Source organism: Quercus suber, unplaced genomic scaffold (genome assembly GCF_002906115.3).
Source record: "Quercus suber isolate HL8 unplaced genomic scaffold, Cork oak 2.0 scaffold_96, whole genome shotgun sequence".
In the NCBI taxonomy this organism is placed as follows: Eukaryota; Viridiplantae; Streptophyta; class Magnoliopsida; order Fagales; family Fagaceae; genus Quercus; species Quercus suber.
This window is the reverse complement of record NW_027069561.1, coordinates 788,051-810,015: the sequence shown is the minus strand read 5'-3', so window position 1 is coordinate 810,015 and position 21,965 is coordinate 788,051. Positions and strand designations below refer to the sequence as shown.

At 37.7% G+C, this 21,965-nt stretch overlaps 1 protein-coding gene across 1 annotated transcript; it reads right to left on the bottom strand.

Moving 5' to 3' along the window:
- Positions 1-20,308: 20,308 nt before the first annotated feature.
- LOC112023518 (vacuolar protein sorting-associated protein 2 homolog 1) lies at positions 20,309-21,647 on the bottom strand. The gene is made up of 3 exons (XM_024056121.2): positions 21,512-21,647; positions 20,694-20,954; positions 20,309-20,561 (listed from the first exon to the last, which is right to left on the bottom strand). Exons 1-3 carry the CDS (start codon positions 21,599-21,601, stop codon positions 20,424-20,426), a joined length of 489 nt encoding a protein of 162 aa, XP_023911889.2. The 5' UTR covers positions 21,602-21,647; the 3' UTR covers positions 20,309-20,423.
- Positions 21,648-21,965: the final 318 nt, after the last annotated feature.

Genomic DNA, 21,965 nt, shown 5'->3' with positions numbered 1-21,965 from the left:
TGGTTCAAATACTAGATTGTACTAAGAAAGCAATAAAATAGTTATTCTACTTGAGTCGCATTCCTTTTTTCTCTTCAGGTGGAGATTTGGCTTTATAGTATCTTCTTTTTTTCTCCCGTTGGAGCATTGAATTTTGTCTTTATGGAGTGAGCATCTGTTATCTTTATGATGGTATTTATGGGTGCCAATGGCTAGCCATTCATTGGCGAGTTCATGCTACTCATCATTTATTGCGAGTGTTTAATTATTTGTTGGTTCGTCCATCTTTAGTTTGACCATTATTATTTATGACTATCAACTATCAAGTAATATCTCAATGCACTTACTAAGACACATCGAATAAAAAAATATATGGATTTTACTAATGTATGCCCTTAGAACACATAATAGTAAACCAATTTTAGAAAAAATTTATTGAAAATTGAAACAGTTTTGACAACTTTTTCAATTCCCAATAAAACTTTTCTAAAAATAGATTTGTTAATGTGTGCTCTAAGAGCACACATTAACCGGATCCAAAAAATATATATTTTTAATTTCCTTAATCTTCTGACTCTCTCTCTCTCTCTGATTCTCTTTCTTGCAGCACGTAAATCAACATGAAAAATCCCACCTTTGATGTTTGATTTGGGTTGACTTGAGATAGGAGCCAAGTGTCAACATTTGCGGATCTATCAATGGAGCTTAAGTTGATTTGGGTCAATTGTGGAAGAAACAGAGCATCAATGACGAAGTTTTAGGTTGACAGCGAGTCTTTAGGTTTATATGGGGAACATTGAGACAGGGGGAAGAAAATAAATGAAATTTGGATAATAAAAAAATAGATTTAAATAGAATAGAGATAGAGTATTGAAGTTGATGGGATCTGTGAATAATAGATTAGTTAAAATTGAAAAAAGAAAGAAAAAAGAAAAAAAAAAGGGTTTCAAACCAAATTTGTTTGAAAGGGTATTGAACTTTTTGTGAATATTCTAAGAGCATTCGTAGCAGTTGGTGTAAAACTTATGCCATTTTGCCACACTAAATGCTTACTTTATTATTTTACCACATCATTTTACAATATTTTATTTATCAGATGTTTTATAATTCAATTCTATACATTAAAATAATATTTACTACACATTAAAATAATATATTATCCCCTCCCCATTATCATCAACAACAGCTACAGCAACAACAACCCACACCGCAGATCAACCGCCACAGCCTACAACCTCCGGCCACCCCCACAGATCAACCACCGACCACTAATATCGCCACTGCTACCAAAAAAAAAAAAAAAAACTCAAACAAACACTACAACCAATATCAGCCCCTACACCAAAAAAAAAAAAAACACCATCAACCAAAATCTCATACCTACAACCCCGATCTGAGACCATCCCAAATCTCATACCTATTTCAAATCTCACACCCACAAGCCGATCAACCTACCACCATCAACCAAAATTAGCCAACCACCAACAATCAAAACAACCAACCACCAAAAAAGAGAGAGAGAGAGATCGGCGAGATCGGAGTGGCCTCGCCCATGCCGCTTGCGCCTCCGACGGCGATGACAATGGCGATGATCTGATTGGAGTGGCGATGAGAGAAGAGCTGGGACCGATTGGAGTGGCGATGGCGATGGCGATGAGAGAAGAGCGATGATCCGATCAGAGTGACGATGATGATGGCGATGATCCAACCAGAGTGACGATGGCGATGATCTGCTTGCGCCTCACCCATTTTGTTCTTTCTCTGTTGAGGGAAGAGCTGGGTCTGATGTGAGAGAGGGAGCCGGTGAGTGAGAGAGAAGATAAAAGGAAAAATGAAGAAAGAGGATAGAGAAAAGAGAATATAAAACAATAAAATTTTTGCATAATCTGTTCATACCGTTGCAAATTTGCAATGGTACTGTAACCATGTTGTATAATTTTTGAGATTTGGCACATCTTATAAAACTTCATTTTTGTGTTTGGTGTGGCAAATGTGCCAAATATTTGGCATTTGGCACATTTGCCACACCTGCTGTATGGATGCTCTAATAATGACATTTCAAAAATTTTGATTTGTGGCAAAAACTATAAGCATATTGATGAACTAGAAATATATGGTTGTCATTATACGCAAATCGTCATTCACCCAGAGAAGATATTATGCATTTATTATGCATATTGATGACGAAACGTAATGGACAGAGCAACGGTCACAGAATGAGCTGTGATCTCCAGACAAAAATTCTATAACGCACTAGCCGTTAAGCATAAATGTAGCATATCATTGCCCATTAATGAGGCATATAACTATAAAAGAGAAGACAATAGAAGTTAAAGATACACACAAATACTTTACAAAATCGCTCTTTACTAATTTTCTCTCTAGAATCTTGCTTCCTTACTAATTTAAGCATCGCAGGCGGTTTGGCGTGTTACTCTTCCACCCAGTTCATTTTGTAGGATTCACATCTACAGAGACGACCCCATTCGCAGCATCGTCCATTCGCTACGACGAGGAGTTTAACTGTTGATTTTTGGCATCATCAGTTTGGCGCTGTCTGTGGGGAACGTTAATAATTCAAACCATCTTTTCCAGTGACAAAAGAGTTCCTCGAAGTACGAGATGGAAGCAGAAACTGGACCTCAGCCAGATGCTGTGTAACAACAAATCCAAGCCCTTTTGGCCAATGTGGAAGAACTGACTCGCCAAAATGAAGAACTACGAAAAACAATTGAGTCTCAAAATGCCAAACGTCAGTGGATAGGTGAAACCAAAATGAAGAAAAATCAAACTCTCAAGCCAATAGGCAAGACAGAACTTCAGGAGAAGATTCCACTAGGGTGGAGAATGAGCTCTGCAACATGAGAAATGAGGTGGACAAACTAAAAAGCGCTATGAAGGAAAAAGGTGGAGAGAATTTGGATGGGATGATTTGAAGGACGGACTTGCCATTCACCAATGAAGTGCTAAATCGTCCCCCCTGACCAAAATTCTGTTTCCTACAATTGGAGTCATATGACAGTTCCAAGGATCCCTTAGATCACATCGAATCATTCAGGACTCTGATGCTATTGCAGATGACCCTAGATGAAGTGATGTGTAGGGCATCCCTAACAATACTGAAAGGAGTAGCCATAGTATGATTTGAACTATTGCAGACTTCGAACAACTCAGCAAGGGTTTTGTTCGTCATTTCATTGGGGGGCAAAGACACAAAAAACCAACTGGCCATCTTCTCAACATTTAACAAGCAGAAGGAGAATCACTAAGACAGTACGTCACTCGATTCAATAAGGAACTGCTATAAGTAGATGAAGTTGAAGATCAAGTCTTCTTAACCACCTTCTAAGCAGGGTTGCTGCGAGGGGATTTCTTCTTCTCAATCACTATAAGTCCACCAAAAATAGTCACGGAGTTGCACTGTAAGGCTCAGAAGTATGTGAATGCTAAAGATGAGGTGCTCGTAAAGGAAATAAAGGGAAAGAGGAAGAGAGATGAATGAACAAGCAGCAATCGCGATAAGAAGAAGGAGACATAAAGTGTTGGGCAGGCCATAGGGAAAAAGAAGGAGCTTCCAGACAGGAAACCCAAGTTCACCAACTTCACTCTTCTAATAATGCCAATTGAGTAGGTCATTATGCAGATAAGAGACGATCATTCCCTACAATGGCCAAAGCCAATTAACACTCCATTAGAAAGAAGAGACAAGAGCAAGTACTGTAGATTCCACCAGGACCATGGGTATCGTACTGGTGAGTGCAGACATTTGAAAGACTAGGTGGAGACTTTAATCTAGCAAGGGAGTACGTCAGAAAGATAGAACCACATAGGTACCAACGAAGGGATGACTAGGACAAAACTCTGGAGATAGGGGATATCAAATCCCCTACAGGAGAAATAAAGATGATCTTGGGAGGACTAGTAGCAGGTGGAACGTTGAAGTCCCTGAAAAAGGCATAGGGAAAGGAAATAAATAGTGTCCATTCACGTCTCTCTCCAATGAAGATGCCAAAGAATGACGAGCCTGATATTGTCTTCTCAGAGAGAGATGGTCGCGGCATCAGGCAACCTCATGATGATCCACTAGTAATCATGCTTAGAGTGGAAGAATTCAACATCCACCGGGTGCTCATTGACAACAGAAGCTTAGCAGATATCATCTACTTGCCTGTGTTTCAGCAGCTGAAGTTGGATAAGAAAAGGATTAGGCCTTTCACCTCGCCTCTAGTAAGCTTCACAGGGGATAGAATCATCCCAAGGGGCATCGTCACTCTAACTGTGATTGTAGGAATTTACCCAGCACAAGTCAATAAGGAAAATGATTTCTTAATAGTTGGCCTTTCAACATACAACATCATCTTGGGAAGACCTGCACTCAACAGACTAAGAGCAATGATGTCAACATATCACTTGAAGGTGAAGTTTCCAATAACCCATGAAGTAGGAGAAATCAAAGGAAACTAAGTTCTGGTAAGAGAGTGCTATCAAGCTATCATAGCATCAAGAGAGAACCACACATGGGTAAACAATGAACCAGAACCCATTCCCGAATCACCAAAAACACCACAAGAAGTTGAGATCGTCCCAGGAGATTTGACAAAGGTATTGAAGATCGAAACAACACTCCTAACTTTTGAGAAAGAGAAAATGGTCTCCTTTTTAAGGGCAAACCAAGATGTTTTCGCGTGGAAAGACTCATATGCCTGGAATTGATAGAAAGATCATACAGCATTGTCTCTACGTTAACCCAGAATGCAAACTTGTACAGCAAAAGAGGAGAATATTTGCACTAGAATGCAACAAAGCTGTAATTGAAGAAGTAGAGAAGTTGCTAGAAGTTGATTGGTGAAAACCACATTTTCGTCCCTACATTTTTACGCGATTTCTACTTTGGTCCCTAACTTTTATTTTCACCGCTTTTAGTCCCTATCCTAAAAAACGTGTCTCATTTTTGTCCCTGTCATTACATCAGAGACGGAAAATGCACACGTGGCAAACGGAGTGCACTGTTAGGATACTAAAAGCTGACGTGGCCATTAAAATATTATTAAAAATAATTATTTGGTATTTTTAAATAACACATCAGCATTTTAATTAAAAAAAAATTAAAAAACCCAAAAAATAAAAAGCTAGGCCAAAAAATAAATAAAAATTTTAAAACAAACATTAACCTGAGATTCGGATCTAAAAAAAAAAAAAAAACCAAACCCCTGAGCTTGAACCCAACCCTAGAGCTTGAACCCAACCCCAGATTACAAGAACTTCAAAGAACACAACCCAGATTACACCCCTGAGCTTGAATAAATAAGAACTTAAACCCAGATTACAAGAACACAACCCCAGATCACAAGAACGAAGAACATAGAACTCAAAGATTTTCTTTTCCAACATTTCTCATAACACAAATTCAACTAAATACATAGAATTTCATCCCAAACATATCTCCAAAACTAGTAAATCAAAACCCAACCAAATCAACAACAAAACATCTAAATCATCCAACATAAAAAACAAAACAAAACCCAATCATCAAACCAAAATCCATAAATTCCAGATCATAAATCCTCAACAAACCTCAGAGAAAACCCAATCATCAACACCGATTCGTGCAGCGCTAGAGCCTTCGCCAGGCAGCGCGGTTCCTCCATCAAGCCAGCAGCCGCCGTGTGATGCGCGGGCCGTCGATGGTGGTTCGGGAGACCGCTGTGGAGCCGTTCGAGGAGCGCCAGAGCGACACTCGAAGCCTGTGGTGACCCTCAAATCTCGCCTTTGAGCTTTTTTAAAAAAAAAAATTTGGTGGGGTTGTTTGGTGGCTAAGAAAATGGGGGAAAATTTTCGGTGATAAGGATTTGGAGCTTGGGTTCTTGGTTATTTGTGATGTGGGTAATGGAAATGGTTAAGTATTTGTGAGGTTGATGTGGTTATATAGCTTAAATGACACTTTTTTTTTGTATGTGTTTTTGTTTGGTAGCAGAGAAAATGAGGTACAATTTTGAGGATTGGAATGTTAAAGCTTGGGTTTTTGGTTATTGTGATGTGGGTGCTTTTGATTTTGTTTTCTCTTCTTACCTGTGTGTTCTTCATTTCTGGGCTTGAGGATGTATCTTCTTACCTGTGTTTTTTGTTTTTTTGGAGAGAACGTGGAGTTGTTTGTTTTTATGGGTTTTGTGTGTGTGTTTGTTTATGAATTTTTTTTTTTTTTTTTTTTTTTTTTTTTTTTTTTTTTTTTTTTTTTTTTTTTTTTTTTTTAATTTCTGGGTTTCTGATGTCAGGGAAAGAACAATGGGTTACTAAATTTTTGATAAACACTGACTGGGTTTATTTACTTATTTTTGATAATAAAGGTTTTCAGCTAATATTGTGTTTGGTTGCAAACAAAACAATGAGTAGGTTTATGTTCTTGTATGTTCTTACTCAAAATAAAGCTAGATCTCAATTTATATTATTTTTGGTTCTTATTTCTATTTTTTTTTTCATTTAGTTAAAATTCATAAATTATTTTTTGTTTTTAAAAAATGACGTGGCATTTTTAAAATGCTAAATAATATATTATATTATTATTTTAATGCTGGCGTCAGCATTTAGTGTGCTAGCTATGCACTCCGTCTGCCACTTAGGATTTTGCCGTTAGGGCACTAACAGGAAGGACTAAAATAGATGGCGTTTTTCAGAATAGGGACTAAAAACAGTAAAAATAAAATGTAGGGACTAAAATGGGAATCGCCTAAAAATATAGGGACTAAAATGTGCTTTTCGCCAAATTGATTTCATCAGGGAAGTCTTCTATCCAGATTGGCTAGCAAATGTGGTCATGGTAAAGAAGAGTAATGGTAAGTGGAGAATGTGCGTCGATTTCACAAACCTGAATAAGGCTTGCCCAAAAGACAACTTCCTCCTGCCACGGATTGACCAGTTGGTAGATTCAATTGCTGGACACAAGCTCTTGAGTTTTATGGATGCATTCTCTGGATACAACCAGATTCTTATGAACAAAGGCGATCAAGAGAAGACCTCGCTCGTCACTAGCCAAGGGTTATACTGCTACAAGGTTATGCCCTTTGGACTGAAGAACGAAGGAGCCACCTACCAAAGATTGGTGAACCGTACGATCTCTCGCCAAATCGAGAGAAATGTGGAGGTGTACATGAATGATATGCTGGTGAAAAGTAAGGACGAAGCCAACCACTTGGACGATTTAAAAGAGACCTTCAGCACACTAAGAAAGTACAATATGAAGTTAAACCCTGCAAAATGCGTTTTTACTGTTGCTTCAAGAAAATTCTTGGGATTCATGGTGTCCCAACGAGGTATAGAGGCAAATCCAGATAAAGTAAAAGCAATAATTGAGGTCAAATCACCAAAGACAGTGAAGGAGGTGTAGAGCTTGACAGGAAAGGTTGCAGCCCTAAACGGATTCGTCTCTAGGGCAATGGCCAAGTGCATGCCATTCTTCAAGGTATTGAAAAGAGCTTTTTAGTGGATTGAAAAATGTGAGGAAGCCCTTGCTAAGTTAAAAGAGTACTTGACAAAGCCACCTCTACTAAGCCCCTCGGTGATGGAAGAAAAGTTGTACCTCTACTTAGCAGTATCTAACATTGCAGTAAGTTCGACATTGATTAGAGAAGAAGGGAACATCTAGAAGCCAGTTTATTATACAAGCTAGGCATTTCAAGGAGTAGAAGCAAGTTCCCCAAGGATGGAAAAGATAGCTTTCGAATTTTTGGTTGCCTCTAGAAAACTCTGTCCTTACTTCTAAGCATGCCCCATCGTCATCATGACAGACTAACCCGTAAGAAAGATTATGAACAAGATAGATGTAGTAGAATGACTCATTCAATGGGCAATTGAATTAGGCTAATTAGACATCAAATATCGGCCTCGAGCAGCAATCAAAGCCTAGGTACTGGCGGACTTCATTGCAGAATTCACTTACCCCTGTAAGGAAGAAGAATCCCCTATGGAAATATGGATGGTCCAAACAGATGGGTCAGCCACGAAGAAAATGGGAGGAGCAGGAGTAGTTCTTATACCTCTAGAAGGAGAAACGTTGAAATATGCAGTCAAATTGCAGTTCCCAGCAACAAACAACGAGGCAGAGTACGAGACATTGCTGACAAGGCTAAACCTAGCAAAAGCTCTAGGAGTAAAGAGTCTCATCGTCCAAGCTGATTCTCAGCTAATAATAGGACTAGTGAAGGGAGATTATGAGGCCAAAGAGGAAAAGATGCAGAAGTACTTAAAGATCGTCCAATGACTCTCACAGCACTTTAACAGTTTAAATTTTATGCAAATCCGTCAAGCCAAAAATGCAAAAGCTAATTTACTAGCAAGATTGACATCGTCAGGCGATTATAATGCGACCTCTGAACTATGTGTAGAAATAAGGGGGCAGCCAAGTACAGAAGGTGAACAAGTAATGACGATAAAAGAACAAGATGAGTGGATGGCTCCCATCGTCCGTTACTTGAAAGAAGGATGGCTCCCTGAAGATAAAACAGAAGCAAGGAAGATGCAGATCAGAGCAGTTCGCTTCATCATTATTGACAACGTGCTATACAGAAGAGGATATTCGCTCACATATCTAAAATGTGCCAGTTTAGAAGAAGCAGATTATGTGCTCCGTGAGATACAGGAGGGAACCTGTGGAAACCACGCTGGGGCAAGATTCTTAGTAGGAAAGGCCCTCAGAGCAGGATATTAATGGCCAACCTTATAGAAAGATGCATACAACATCATCAGAGTGTGTGACAAGTGTCAGCGCTTCGCAAATGTCCAAACGAGACCAAGAGAGACGATGACACCCATCTCCTTACCATGGCCCTTTGCCTAATGGAGAATTGATATTATGGGTCCATTCCTTCTAGGGAAGAAGCAACTCAAATTTCTAATAGGTGCAATTGATTACTTCACAAAATAGGTAGAAGTAGAGCCAGTGATGACGATAACAGAGGCTAAAGTCACAAGCGTTGTGGAAAAAACATCATTTGCAGGTTTGGAGTCCCATATGTCATAATATCAGAAAATGGAAAGCAGTTTAACAACCCCAAGATTCAAAAATTTTGCCAAGACTTAGGAGTCAAGAATCACTATTATTCTCCAAGACACCTTCAGGCCAACGGCCAGACAAAAGTGACGAATAGAAGCTTGCTCAAAATGATCAAAACTAGGCTTGAGGGGGTAAAGGGGGCATAACCTGAAGAACTACAAAATGTTCTTTGGGCATATATGACGACCACAAGAGTTCCAATAGGAAAAACACTATTCAGACTGGCATTTGGAAATGAGGCTGTCATACAAGTGGAAGTAGGATTGACAAGCTACCGAGTCAAAACATATGAAGACCAGAAGAATCAACAGGAGCTTAACAGCAATCTGGACCTAATTGACGAAGTCAGAGAAGAAGTTATGAAGCGAATGGCAAAGCATAAGGAAGCAATGACCAGATACTATAATAGAAAGGTTAAGGTGAGAAGGTTCAACATAGGAGACCTCGTCCTTAGGAAGGTGTCATAGGCAACAAAGGACCCATCCCAAGGAAAACTAGGACTAGCCTGGGAAGGCCCATACGAGGTAATCCGTCATTCCAGAAAAGGCTCCTACTACCTGAAGTCTCTAGACGGCCAGGAACTGCCTTGACCATGGAATATAGAACACTTGAAGAAATACTACCAATAAGGAATGCTTTACATTTCAAGTTACTTAATCTTCATATCAGTATGTGTGACGACCATCACTTTCATCATTCATAAGATCAGTCATTCATAAGATCAATAATACATGAAAGCATTATCCATGCTTATTCATCAATGATTATCCATGATCTGTCATGTGCAATATGTATTTATCAATGGTTATCCATGATCTATCACTATCAAAGTGTGTGCAACGTTTAGGAGTCGTCCTTGGGAGACATCTCAAGGACCTTCATCATTAAAATTTCAAATCAAAAGCTATTCACACACAACCAACGGCATCATAGCCATCGAAGTTGTTGATACACAATTACCAAAGTTGACTAAATCAGAGTTGTTTAAACACAACCAATATAATCGTCATTCAAGACAAAACAAAAAATGGTTAACCTAAAAGACGATCCAATACCACGACTCCAAGTCACAAGTAAGGTGAAACATTGTCATTCAAACATGACTTAATAAAAAGCTGTTCAAACACAGCTAAAAAATACCAAGTTGTTCAAACACAACTAACATCGTCATTCAAACATGACTCAATAAGAAGTAGTTTAAACACAGCTAAAATGTACTAAGTTGTTCAAACACAACTAAGATCATCATTCAAACATGACTCGAGAAAAAGCTGTTCAAACATAGCTAAAAAATACTAAGTTGTTCAAACACAACTAACATTGTTATTCAACCATGACTTAATAAAAAGCTGTTTAAACACAGATAAAACATACTAAGTTGTTTAAACACAACTAAGATCATCATTCAAACATGACTCGAGAAAAAGCTATTTAAACACAGCTAAAAAATACTAAGTGATTCAAACACAACTAAGATTGTCATTCAAACACGACTCGAAAAAAAAAAAGTTGTTCAAACACAGCTAAAAATACTAAGTTGTTTAAACACAACTAAGATCGTCATTCAAACATGACTAAATAAAAAGCTGTTTAAACACAGCTAAAAAGTACCAAGTTGTTCAAACACAACTAAGACAGTCATTCAAATATGACTCAATAAAAAAAAAATCATTCCAACATAATCGAAGGTAAAAAGTTGTTCATATACAAGCTAAGTACGAAAGAGTTGCTCAAATGCAAGCTAAACATAAAGGTTGTCTCAACACAACTAACATTGTCATAAAGGGTTGTCTAAGCACAAAAGAGTTGTTTACTACAGCTAAAAGCAAGAAATCCATAAACTTATCTATCATCGTCAAAGGAATTGTTTAGTTGCCCAAAACAACGAATTGTTTAGTTGCCCAAAACAACGAGCCCAAAGAGAAATATTGTTCTTGCCTTGCAAAGAAATGAAAAAAAAAAAAAAAGATTATTGCTCATCAGGGACAGGGTCTGCAGGGGTTATAACAGTGGCCTCCTTCATTCATTTAGCAATGTCCGTGGCTTCCTCCGTCACGTTCTCCGTTGTAGCCTTAGAGGACATGAGCTCTTTCTTGACATCGTCCATAGCCAAGGCAAAAGGGTCCAAGTCAAGGTGGTGCTTTGTCATCCACTTCACGAGAAGATCAAAGCCCTTCACATAGTACTTGCATAATTCATCAAAGTACTCGTCAGAGTCTTTAAAATCTTGTACCATCGTGGCCCCAACGTTCTGCACCTTCAGCTCGAGGTCACCAATCTGCTTGTCCTTCAGCTTGCAGAAGTCCTTCTCCACTTGTAGGCTCTTTTCTAAGGTTGCCACGCGCTCCTTGTCATTCTTAGCTTCAATAGTGAAAATAGCAACCTTGTTCTTAAGCGTCTCATTTTCAGTGGATAAAGACTTGACCAAAGGCTCAGATGTGGCCACCTTCTTTTCTAAATCCAAGAGCTTCCCAGAGACGAATAGGGACTCCCCCTACAAAGAAATTTTCTTTCAGCAGAAGTAAAGCAAAGGAAAAAGAAAAAGTAGAGACGACCAACGACACATACCTGCACAAGCTTTTGGATGTGAGATGACATCACCTCACTGGATGACTTCGCCATTAGAAGGCTCAGATCATCCACAGAAAGTGCCTCATGGGCCTTTAAAGTTGCTGTGTTAGTGTCATCCCATAAGTTAAGAAGGAAAGATTTACCACCAGCCTTTTTCTTCTTCCTAATCTCCTTTCCACCAGAGGCAATCATCTCTAGTGACGAAGTAGGAGAGGCAGGGCGTTTAGCAGGTGAGTGCGTAAGAGGAATTGTCGTCACAGGGTCTTTCTTAGAAACGTCACCAGTCTTCTTCTTGGATAAGAGACCACTGACAGTTTCACCTTTGGCCTTCTTCTCTTAGGCCTCAGCTAATTTTTTCTTGCTAAATCTAGTCATTTATTCCTGAAAGGACGAGGCAAAAAGTATTAAAAAAGAAAAAGAAAAAAAAAGGAAGAAGGCAGAAACAAGTACTCTTTCTCACAACTTCCAAATTCTTCTGAACCTTAATTGATGGTTCCGGACCTAAAAAGTGTAAAAACAAGGATCGAGGAGAAACAAGTTCGTCAAAATCCTTGACGGACTCAAGATACTCCTTTGCTTTCTCAGTGCGACCTTGGTTACTCTTCTTTAGATGAGGACGCTGGGAAATTGCAAAACAAGAGTACCAGTAAGCCATCTATCATCATTACTCATAAAAAAAAGGGGGAAAAGCAATTGAAAAGACGAGAAAGACGCACCAGATATAGGAACTCCTTAACTACGAAAAAACTTGGGAGGTTCGTCCAAGTCCTCACCAAGGACAAACTCGCAATCACTTCCCTAGATAAAAAAGAAATTTGGCTTTGAGTTTCGGAGAGAAGATGGGTAATGAAGGATTAACCTAGATGCCCTATCCCTAAACTCATAATAGTCGAGGTCCTTAGATTTCCTCAGACGATAAAAATGGAGAAACTCATCCCTCCTAATGATATCACCATCATTGGCGGACATCCACCCCACCCTGCAAGAAACAAGGATTCGCCAAGAGTTAGGAACTAGCTGTGTTGAAGCGAGATGCAAATAAGAAAAAGTTTCCTAACGAAGGGATGAGTAGGAAAACAAAGGCCACTGGTAAAATCGGCCTCGTAAAAACAAACCTTATCGGCGTAAGAGTGACAAGCCCTCTCTTCGTCACTCGGGCTCCTAAGTTTTACAGAGTTGGGAAACTAGAACCTATCCCTGATTCGCTACTCGTCTTTTCTCGTAAGGGAACATGAGATGTTCCAGGCTTTATAAGGGGTGGAAACAAAAGTGGCCTCCGAGACCACATGATCATCAGATAAGGATAACCCAGTCTCTAGGTCACTAGACCTTACCTCAGACATCCTCAGCAACCTAGCTACTTCAGCAGAATGGGAGACTAAAGAAAACAAAGAACAAATCACAAAAGTATATGGACAGTGCTTCCCTACGAAGGAACTGACCCTCTCAAGACGCTCCCCCTCTATGGACTCAAGTAATCTACCTAAATGAGCAAAAAAGAAAGCTATTGAAGGACAATCTGCTTTAATAGCAAAATAATCTACCATGGAAGAATCAGAAAAGAAGAAGAAGCACGAAGGACTTACCAGGAAATGCAGAACAGGGAAAGGAAGCTTGGAGGAGAGACAAACCCTAGAACAAAAAATTGAATAAGGAAAAATACAGAAGAAAGGAAAGAGGAGGGAAAAATGCAAAATAAGCGGCCAAAACTCACGCAGGAAAATCGAGACATGTTCGCACGTCGAGCACATCCTAGTCGTACACGTGGCACCCAACCACTAAGACATCAAGTCGTCATAAATGTGCTGTACACGAAATATGAAGCGTCAGATGAATTTGTTTTTATCTCATCTAAAGGACGAGAAAACAAACGAAGGAGGCAGCTGATGAACTAGAAATTTATAGTTGTCGTTATACGCAGATTGTCATTCACCTAGAGAAGACGTTACGTATTTATTATGCACATTGATGATGAAGCGTAACAGGCGGAGCAATGATTACAGAATGAATTGTGATCTCCAGACAAAGATTTTGTAACGCACTAGCCGTTGAGCATAAATGCAGCACATCATTGCCCATTAATGAGACACATAACTATAAAAGAGAAGACAATAGAAGTTAAAGGTACATATAAATACTCTATGAAATCACTCTCTACTAATTTTCTCTCTAGAATCTTGCTCCCTTATTGACTTAAGCATTGGAGGTGGTTTGGCTAACGCCACACTAGCTTGTTACTCTTCCACCCAGTTCATTTTGCAGGATTCTTATCTACAGAGACGACCCCATTCGCAACATCTTCCAACCACTATGACGAGGAGTTCAACTATTGATTTTTTGCATCATCACACATCAAGTGATTAATTCTATAGGAGGCGTTTCACATGCATGTCATAGAACTATGTTAGTTAAGAACAACACAATCTTTTTTGTTTTGAAACTTTTCGATTAGGAAAACATTATTCAAATGGGACCAAATATATTTCATTAAATTTTTAGCGTTAGCCTTCAAAAATACGTGCACATACCCGTGTTTATATACATATATACGAGTTAGGTTTAAATCACTCTGGTATAACATTATTTGTTATAATTTGAAAAAAAAAATTACACTACTTAAATTTGTATACTCAAATATGTATTTATTGTATGCAAATTGAGACAAATCCATTAAAATAAATAACCCTATTATAAAGTGTTTTATTTTATTTTGTTTTGTTTTCCAAAACTGTATTCACCACTATCTTCGAAGCTTTACGTGTGAAAAACGAATAGCACAGCGCCGCAACCTGTTGTATTAAGCAAACGAAGAAATTGGGCCCTACCACTTCAGCTCACCACGTGTGAACGACCTAAACGACTGTAAACCGCGTAAAAGCGTTGGACGATCAAAAGGCCTCTCTTCCTCTATAAGCATCGGATCATATCAGATCAGATCGAATTTGCTTCTTCAAAGACATTATATTCAACAAAACACAAACTCCAAATTCTTCAAATTCACAGTTTAGTTTTCGATCATCGTCATGAGTTTTCTTTTCGGGAAGCGAAAAACTCCCGCAGGTTTCTTCCTCGGACCTTGTTCTTTTTTTTTTTGTTTTATTGTTTAGTTTGTTAATGAAATGATTTATAGAAACAATATAAAGTTTGATAAATTGTACAAATTCATTGTTATCTTATATAGAATTGCGTGTCTGTGATAGTTTGCAATTAGATACATGTTTTAATTTTGATTCGGAGTCAACTTTGCGATCGTTGTTAGGTTTTTGAAAAGCTTGACTACTTTTTCAACGAGTGAATTGGTGGATTGTGAAATTAATCTTTTGTTCAAGCTGGATTTAATTTGATTGAGAGAAAAAAGATTGAGCAAAATCATAGTTAATTGAATTCATAATTTGTTTGATTGTGATTATCATTATTTGGAGCATATTTATTTAATTTGATTGGATTGAAGAGAAGATTAAACAGATTTAAAGGTAATTGAAGTGTATATATATATATATATATATTATTTTATTGTGATTGTCTTTTATTTGGGTATGTTTAATTTGATTGGAAAAAAGAAAATATAATTTCTTCGGTTGTGATTATCGATTATTGAAGTATTATGTTGTGTATTAAGATTAAGCAAACTCATAGGTAATTTATTTGACGAGTATATTGAAGATTGCTTCACTGCTACACCTCACAATCTATTAATAATAAGCATGGTTTGCAAAGTAATAACAATATCATTGCATATGAGTTCTATTCTATCCGATAATGGATTTCAGAATTTTGTGAATTGCAAGCGTCCTATTCATGTACACGCTCACATAAATTGTGTTGTATAGTCTATGGCTTCATTTTGGGTTGTTGTTTATGTGCCTAGGTATAATTTGGAGCAGTGCATTGTGTTTGTAGTTATGATTAGCTTTAGTTTTAACTGATATATTGTTTGTAGACTCAAGTATGCATGGTTTCAATTTTTTTTTCTCTTCAGAACTTCTGCGGGAGAATAAGAGGATGCTGGACAAATCTATTAGAGAAATTGAACGGGAGAGACAAGGTCTACAAGCACAGGAGAAGAAACTAATTATGGAGATAAAGAAAAGTGCCAAGCAAGGGCAGATGGTATGTCATAGTTTCCTACTACTTGTGTGTACTCCTTGTTTCATCGGAATAGCATCTCTAGTTTTATTTATCTCCATATATGTACTGGTTGAGCTACTCCTTATTTTACCATACTGGTCTGTGAAGCAGATGAGGAATCCAAATACTGCTCAACTGTGACATAGGCAATCTCAGTGCAAGAATTCCATTTTACGGAGTTAATATCTTATATACATTGGCTTGACAAGTCTATGCTTGTTAGGATTTTTAAAATCTTTCGTTACCTTATTTTCTGTTATTTCTGAGTTTGCTTTCATGGTGGAATGGACGTCATATTGAGTTTTAATTGCTCCATCTTTGGTTGAGGTGAATGTTCAAGCATGCTGGTTCTGTTATAGTGTCTTAGATATTCATAAAGTGATTCTCTTAATTCTTAACTTAAGAAAGAGGATAAAAAAAAGGAACAACAAATTAATATGACATATGGTGCTTCTCTAGGTGAACAGTATGTCACATGAATTTTCTTAATCTCTTTTCTGAGTGTGTATTGTTGGATTCTCCCTCCCCCCCCACCCCCCTCTGGTTATAAGATAAAAGAATCTTTTATTGACATATTAGTGTCCTAAAACCCAGGAGTAATGCGATGTCTGTTTGACATAAAAAATGAGCTTTGTTGTCTGATTAGTCATCAATTCCTACAAAATTCAATACAAAAAAGGAGGTGAATTTCTAGCTTTAAGTGTATTTTGGATCTTTCAAGCAAAAGCAGAAGTTCATATCTTCTTCTAAAACATGATCTCTCTCTCTCTGGATTGGTAAGTTTCATATGCACCTATTGGGTTTTGAACCCATAACCTCGTCTTTCACTTTGTTCTTATTTGGGGAGGAAGTGCCATTTGTGTTAGGACTCATTGGATCTCATGTTTCTAGTTCACTGCCACTTTCATCTTCCACTTGCTTTCCTTAATGTATTTGTGGGTATTATCCTTTAATTTTATCTAACTCTGAGAAAGAAGTGGGTCCAATTTATTATTGTTTTTCCATTTGTGAAATATTGAGAACATTTTTTGGTCACAAATCTGTCTGTACCAGAATTGCCTAATTTATGGCCGATATTGAACCTGGTTTACGTTTTTTTTTTTTTTTTTTTTTTCAATGGAGGCCGATAAAACAGGCTTGGACCTTTAGTACTTTTTTTTGTGAACTTTGTTGATATCCATTTTGGCGACACATTTTCTACAAGCCGATTTAACCAAGCTCGACCTCCTTGTGGGTACAATTAATGTATTATATTATATTTTATTCTTTAAATCATGACTTAAGTGAGGAAATGTGATTTGGGGGGGGGGGGTATAGGTTGGTTTCTTTTAGACATTTTGCATGAGCCAGTCCATGCATGCTAACAAGTGGGCAAGGACACTAGTAGCAGTTAGGCTCATGGAAGAAGTCTTGTACCTGAAATTTTCACCCCAAAAGAGCTTGTATGCTTTTGCTGACTTTGGCCCAACTTTTCTACTCTACACTTTTTTTGCCTAAAACGCATAGCCCTAATTGGCTAGCTTTGTCTACTACAGCAACCAAATGTAGACTCCAAGGGCCTGCTATGTCTAGGAAACATTAGCCCACGAATTTAGGCCACTTCATTTCCCAAATTATGCAAAAAAAACAAGCCAACCCTTTTACCTAATTAAAAAAAAAAAAAAAAAAAATCTGACTCTAACCTCTTTGATTGAGACCTTGGGGTTCAAAACCTCTTTTATCAATAAAAAACCAATCACTTAGAGTATCCTAAACTCAATATAAAAGACCCCAATCAAATTCAAAATGAAAGAAGGACGTTTTAGCAACAAAGCTGAAACTTCATAGCTAAAGCCCATTCAAACAACAATGATTCTTATAATTCCAAATCTTGGGGGTGGAAATATGGGTAAAAGGGAACCTTCCCTTTCTACCTCACAACCTCTCTCAATTTCCTCTTTTCGCTAATTGTGGTTCGAAATTTCGAACCTGTTGTGTTTCAATGCATTTTTCAATATTTTTGTTATTGGTATTTTGATTTCTCTTTTATTAAAGCATCATTAGCCTTTGTTTTCTAAACATTGTGAATTTTGGATTCGCCACTCTCCACAAATAATTACTTTAAAGAACCCAATGGGAGATTTGGGCTGTTCTCTCATTTTTTGGCTATTGTCGCAAAAACGTTCCCTAACAAACTTTTTTATTTTTGAGAAAAAACGTTTTTTGTTAACTTAAATCTTGAAAAATATTTGGACCACAACAACAAATATTTCTCAACTGAACGGAAGTTATGGCATTTCAAAATTATAAAACTTTTAAATACTTTAATACAAAGTGGAGCTACATATTTCATGATCACAACTCATTTACTCATATAGCCGCCTTCATAAATGATGAAGCAGAAAACTGCCGCTCGTTAGTATGTCTTTCTGTTCGTCAGTATGTTCCTCATCACTGGTATGGACAACCATCAATCCCTATATCAAAGAGACAATGTAAGAGGGCACCTAGGGTCCTGGGGGAGCCTTCGATGCTTAAATTAGTTTATCTCCCTAAAAAGCAGAGTAATGTGAGAGATAGTCTGAGTATCTTGTGTAAGTGTCCCCTTGCTTACTTGTTGTTGTTCCCTTATATAGCATGTCTGTGAATAAATGCTCAGGGCATTTATTGTGCCAGACATTGGAGGCTTTGAATAGCCTGTTGAATGCCATTACCTCCTTGTTTAGAGTCTTGTAACGGTTTTACAATGATCAGCTTAGCTGTCTAAGGCTATCTACTAGAGTCCGTAATGTTCAAACCTTGTTAGGAAAAGGTTTTAAGGCCAGATCATTAATGCGTGTAACTGCCGTCAGTGTTACTGATGACCCATTTTACTGATGGTTTGTAATCTTACAGATAACCAAATTCAATGAAGGTCTGTGGATCAAAATGTGGCTCTTCAGCTACCCCTTTATTCCTTAGTTGTTCCTTCTTTGAGACGAGTAGAGGAATAACTCTACCGTTTTTTTATTGCTTTTCCTTTTCCCGAAATTTTCGTCCCATCACATTAATGGAGACACAATTTTTTGTCTAGTACTAGCCACGTGTTGTTCATGCCTTGGTTGTGCGTGTGAGGGGTTCTTATGTGTTTTGGGCCTTTGGCGCCATAAACCAAGCTTTCCTTTTTAGAGAAAAGAAGAACTCTTCACCTTCTTCCTTCCTCTCTCTACGCTGATTCCATATTTGAGGTCTGAAGTATCAAAACTCCTTACTTCTCAAAATCTTGGTAAGATTCTCCTTCTTAGATTTCATTTATGGTTGATTTGTCTTTGGTTCAATGTGAGTGTCCTTCTGTTTCCTTCTTCTTTGCTAGATTAGGAGTTTTTATTGAGAAGTCTGGTGGAAAACATCCTCAAGTTGGGTCGTTTCTTCCCCATGATTGTGCTGCTTTTAGGCCAGTGCTTCTTGATTTTTACCCCTTGATTCATCATTCCTTGATTTCTTATCACGTAGATAGGTAATAGAGAAATTGAGGCTAGGGTTGGTGAGTCCGAGTCTAGTTCCTCTTCTAGCAGTGACTCTGTTTTTGAAATTACTCCTGCGAAGCCATCCTCTTCTTTGAAACCTTCAGTTCCTTCTAAACTTCTCAAGTCTTCAACTCCTTCTTCGCGTACTCACTCTTCCTTGCAAGCTTCTTCATCCTCGTCTGTGACTCCATTCCATGTTCTTTCTGAGGAATGTTTCTTAGACGGCAAGGATTTGGAATTTATTAGGGGGAGACTCCAAATTCCTGGTGAGGTCGTCTTTAGGTTACCTCACACTGGTGAGAAAGCTTATAGTTTTACTCATTGGGGGGGGGGGNAGAAGAGAACCTAGACGTTGGTGTGCTATAAAGGTAAGGATGAGAAGAGGGCAAAAGTGATAAGGATGAGAAGAGGTCATGAATGAGGGGTAGGTGAGGGTATTTGTGTAAAAGTGCTTTAACAACACTTTTCTCTCCACATTTTCCTCCCAATTTGGGAGGATTAAAAAAGTGGACACAGGGGAGAAAACTTTCTCCCTTGTTTTCTGTCTCTCCTATTTTCCTTCCCCAACCAAACAGTGGAAAACAATATTTTTCACCATATTTTTCTCTTCCTATTTTCCATCCTCCATGTTTTCACCCCAACCAAACACACCCTTAGACAAGTCCACTGCACTGAACCCCAGCCAAATCCCCCAATATACAAGGGAAGACATTCTATATGACTTCAAGAGCATAGCAGTACTTGCAGTTGAAAAATAGTTACTCCACATAAAAAAAAACCTACTCTGCTTGCTAGTCTTGAAAATTCAAGGTTTTAAACCCTAAAGTCACTACCAATTGTCAATATATAAATTTTTTATTCCGCGCTGTATCTTTTTTATGAGCAAAATCGGAAAGCAATAGTTATCCAATATCCCAAGTATCATGCAAATTTAGATATAATTTCAACATTCTGCAGAGGTTTGAACCCCAATAGAATCACGCCAGTGATCACCTCCGTGCCTGCACAGGCACATTTGGCCAATACTTCTCATATCATTATTCATTCATTTCCTGATGTATAAAATTTACTAAGTATGATTTTATTTAAAACTCCACAGTGATTCAAACCATGAGTTGATATATTCTCGCACAATTTTCATAAATATCATACAGCCAAATGGACTTTCATTTTATACAACAGATCTGAAGTTCATATTATACAAAATACTTCACTTACATTCTTCTTAAATTATCTAACCTTGCCTGTAACTCGCTATCTATTCCAGTGTCATCAGTACTAGCTGTTTCCACTTGTGGAACCTTAGTCTTGGTTGGCGGTGCAGCAACAGCAGATGATGGTGCATTAACAAGCTGTGCATCAAATTAAGACAGGTTAAGACATTGTAATTATAATCCAATAGTTTGATTTACACACACAAGGATAACAGCCTTGTTTGCAAAGTCAATCACGAGGACAAAGAAGGGGAAAACTGATAGAATTACCTCTTGATTAACATCAATCCCAATCTCATCAAGAACTTGACTGACTAGTTCTTCTGTTTCTTCCTCTTCCTCATCCCCTTCCAAAGCATCATCAATGGCATCTCCCATCACTTCTGTTGTTAATTCCATTCTCTCATTCTGCCTCTCAAATTCTTGCATAATTTTCTGCAATGATGGTAAGTTCATCTGTCTATTCATCTGGCCCATTGCCTTTGTCACACCTTTCATTGCCTCCCCCATCGCTTGTGTTGATTTCAATGTCTAGAAGTAAACCCAAAGTTTAGAATTACAATGGGATAAACACAACATTCTGTCAACTCATGAGATCAAACAAGACCCAAACCATCAGGCTCAAAGAAAGACTGAGATACACATTACTATAGATACACATTACAATAGATATAGATATTTTAATATGATACATCCCTAGCAAGAAAATGTTGGTTTCATAGCCAACCAGAATTTTTCTTAGATGTTCTTTTTTCTTTTTTTGATTGGCAAGTATAACTTAAACACCCATACAGGACATATATCACTTCTTCTTCTTTTTTTAATTATTTTTAAATTAGGTAGTCAGCTGTCCTCACTAGTGGTAACCGGAAAACCTCAATTAGTTATATAGCATAAGGCTAATAGTTCCCCCCTATAGAAAGTAAAAAAAAAAAACACAATTATCTTCTGCTACCACGTTTACAAAAGAATAAGAAAACAACAGGCTCTCAGATATAGTAGACAAAGAAGTATAGACAAATAGAGGAAATACAAGCCATCAATATGAAACAATACAAGCATATCACAGAAAGCATTAAATGAAATACCTGAATTCTGAGGGATACACCCTGTAGTTGCGATTTAAGCTTATAGAATTTTTCAATCTGATGACGCGTTCTAACAAGATCTTTTGCCATCACCTTCACAGCTCCCTGGAAGAAAATTACATCAAATTAAGGATAATTTTAGTCAGGTGGCCTTTTTTTTTTTTTTTTTTTTTAAATACTTTTCTTTACTCTATCAAAATTATACTAATCACAAACTTGTGTAATATAATGAAAATTTTTAAAATGTATAATTCATATATTTATTTATGTATGCAATATATGCATTTTTTTTTTCATGGGATCGTAGGGGTGACAGGCCCAGAAGTGTATATTGAGCCGAGGACACTTAATAGTCCGAAGACAGGTAAACATTATCGTGGAAGTGCACATTAGTGAATAAAGAAAGGGGTCTGTTCATGAGGGTTCAAAAAGGAGGTCTGAGGACGAATGCCAC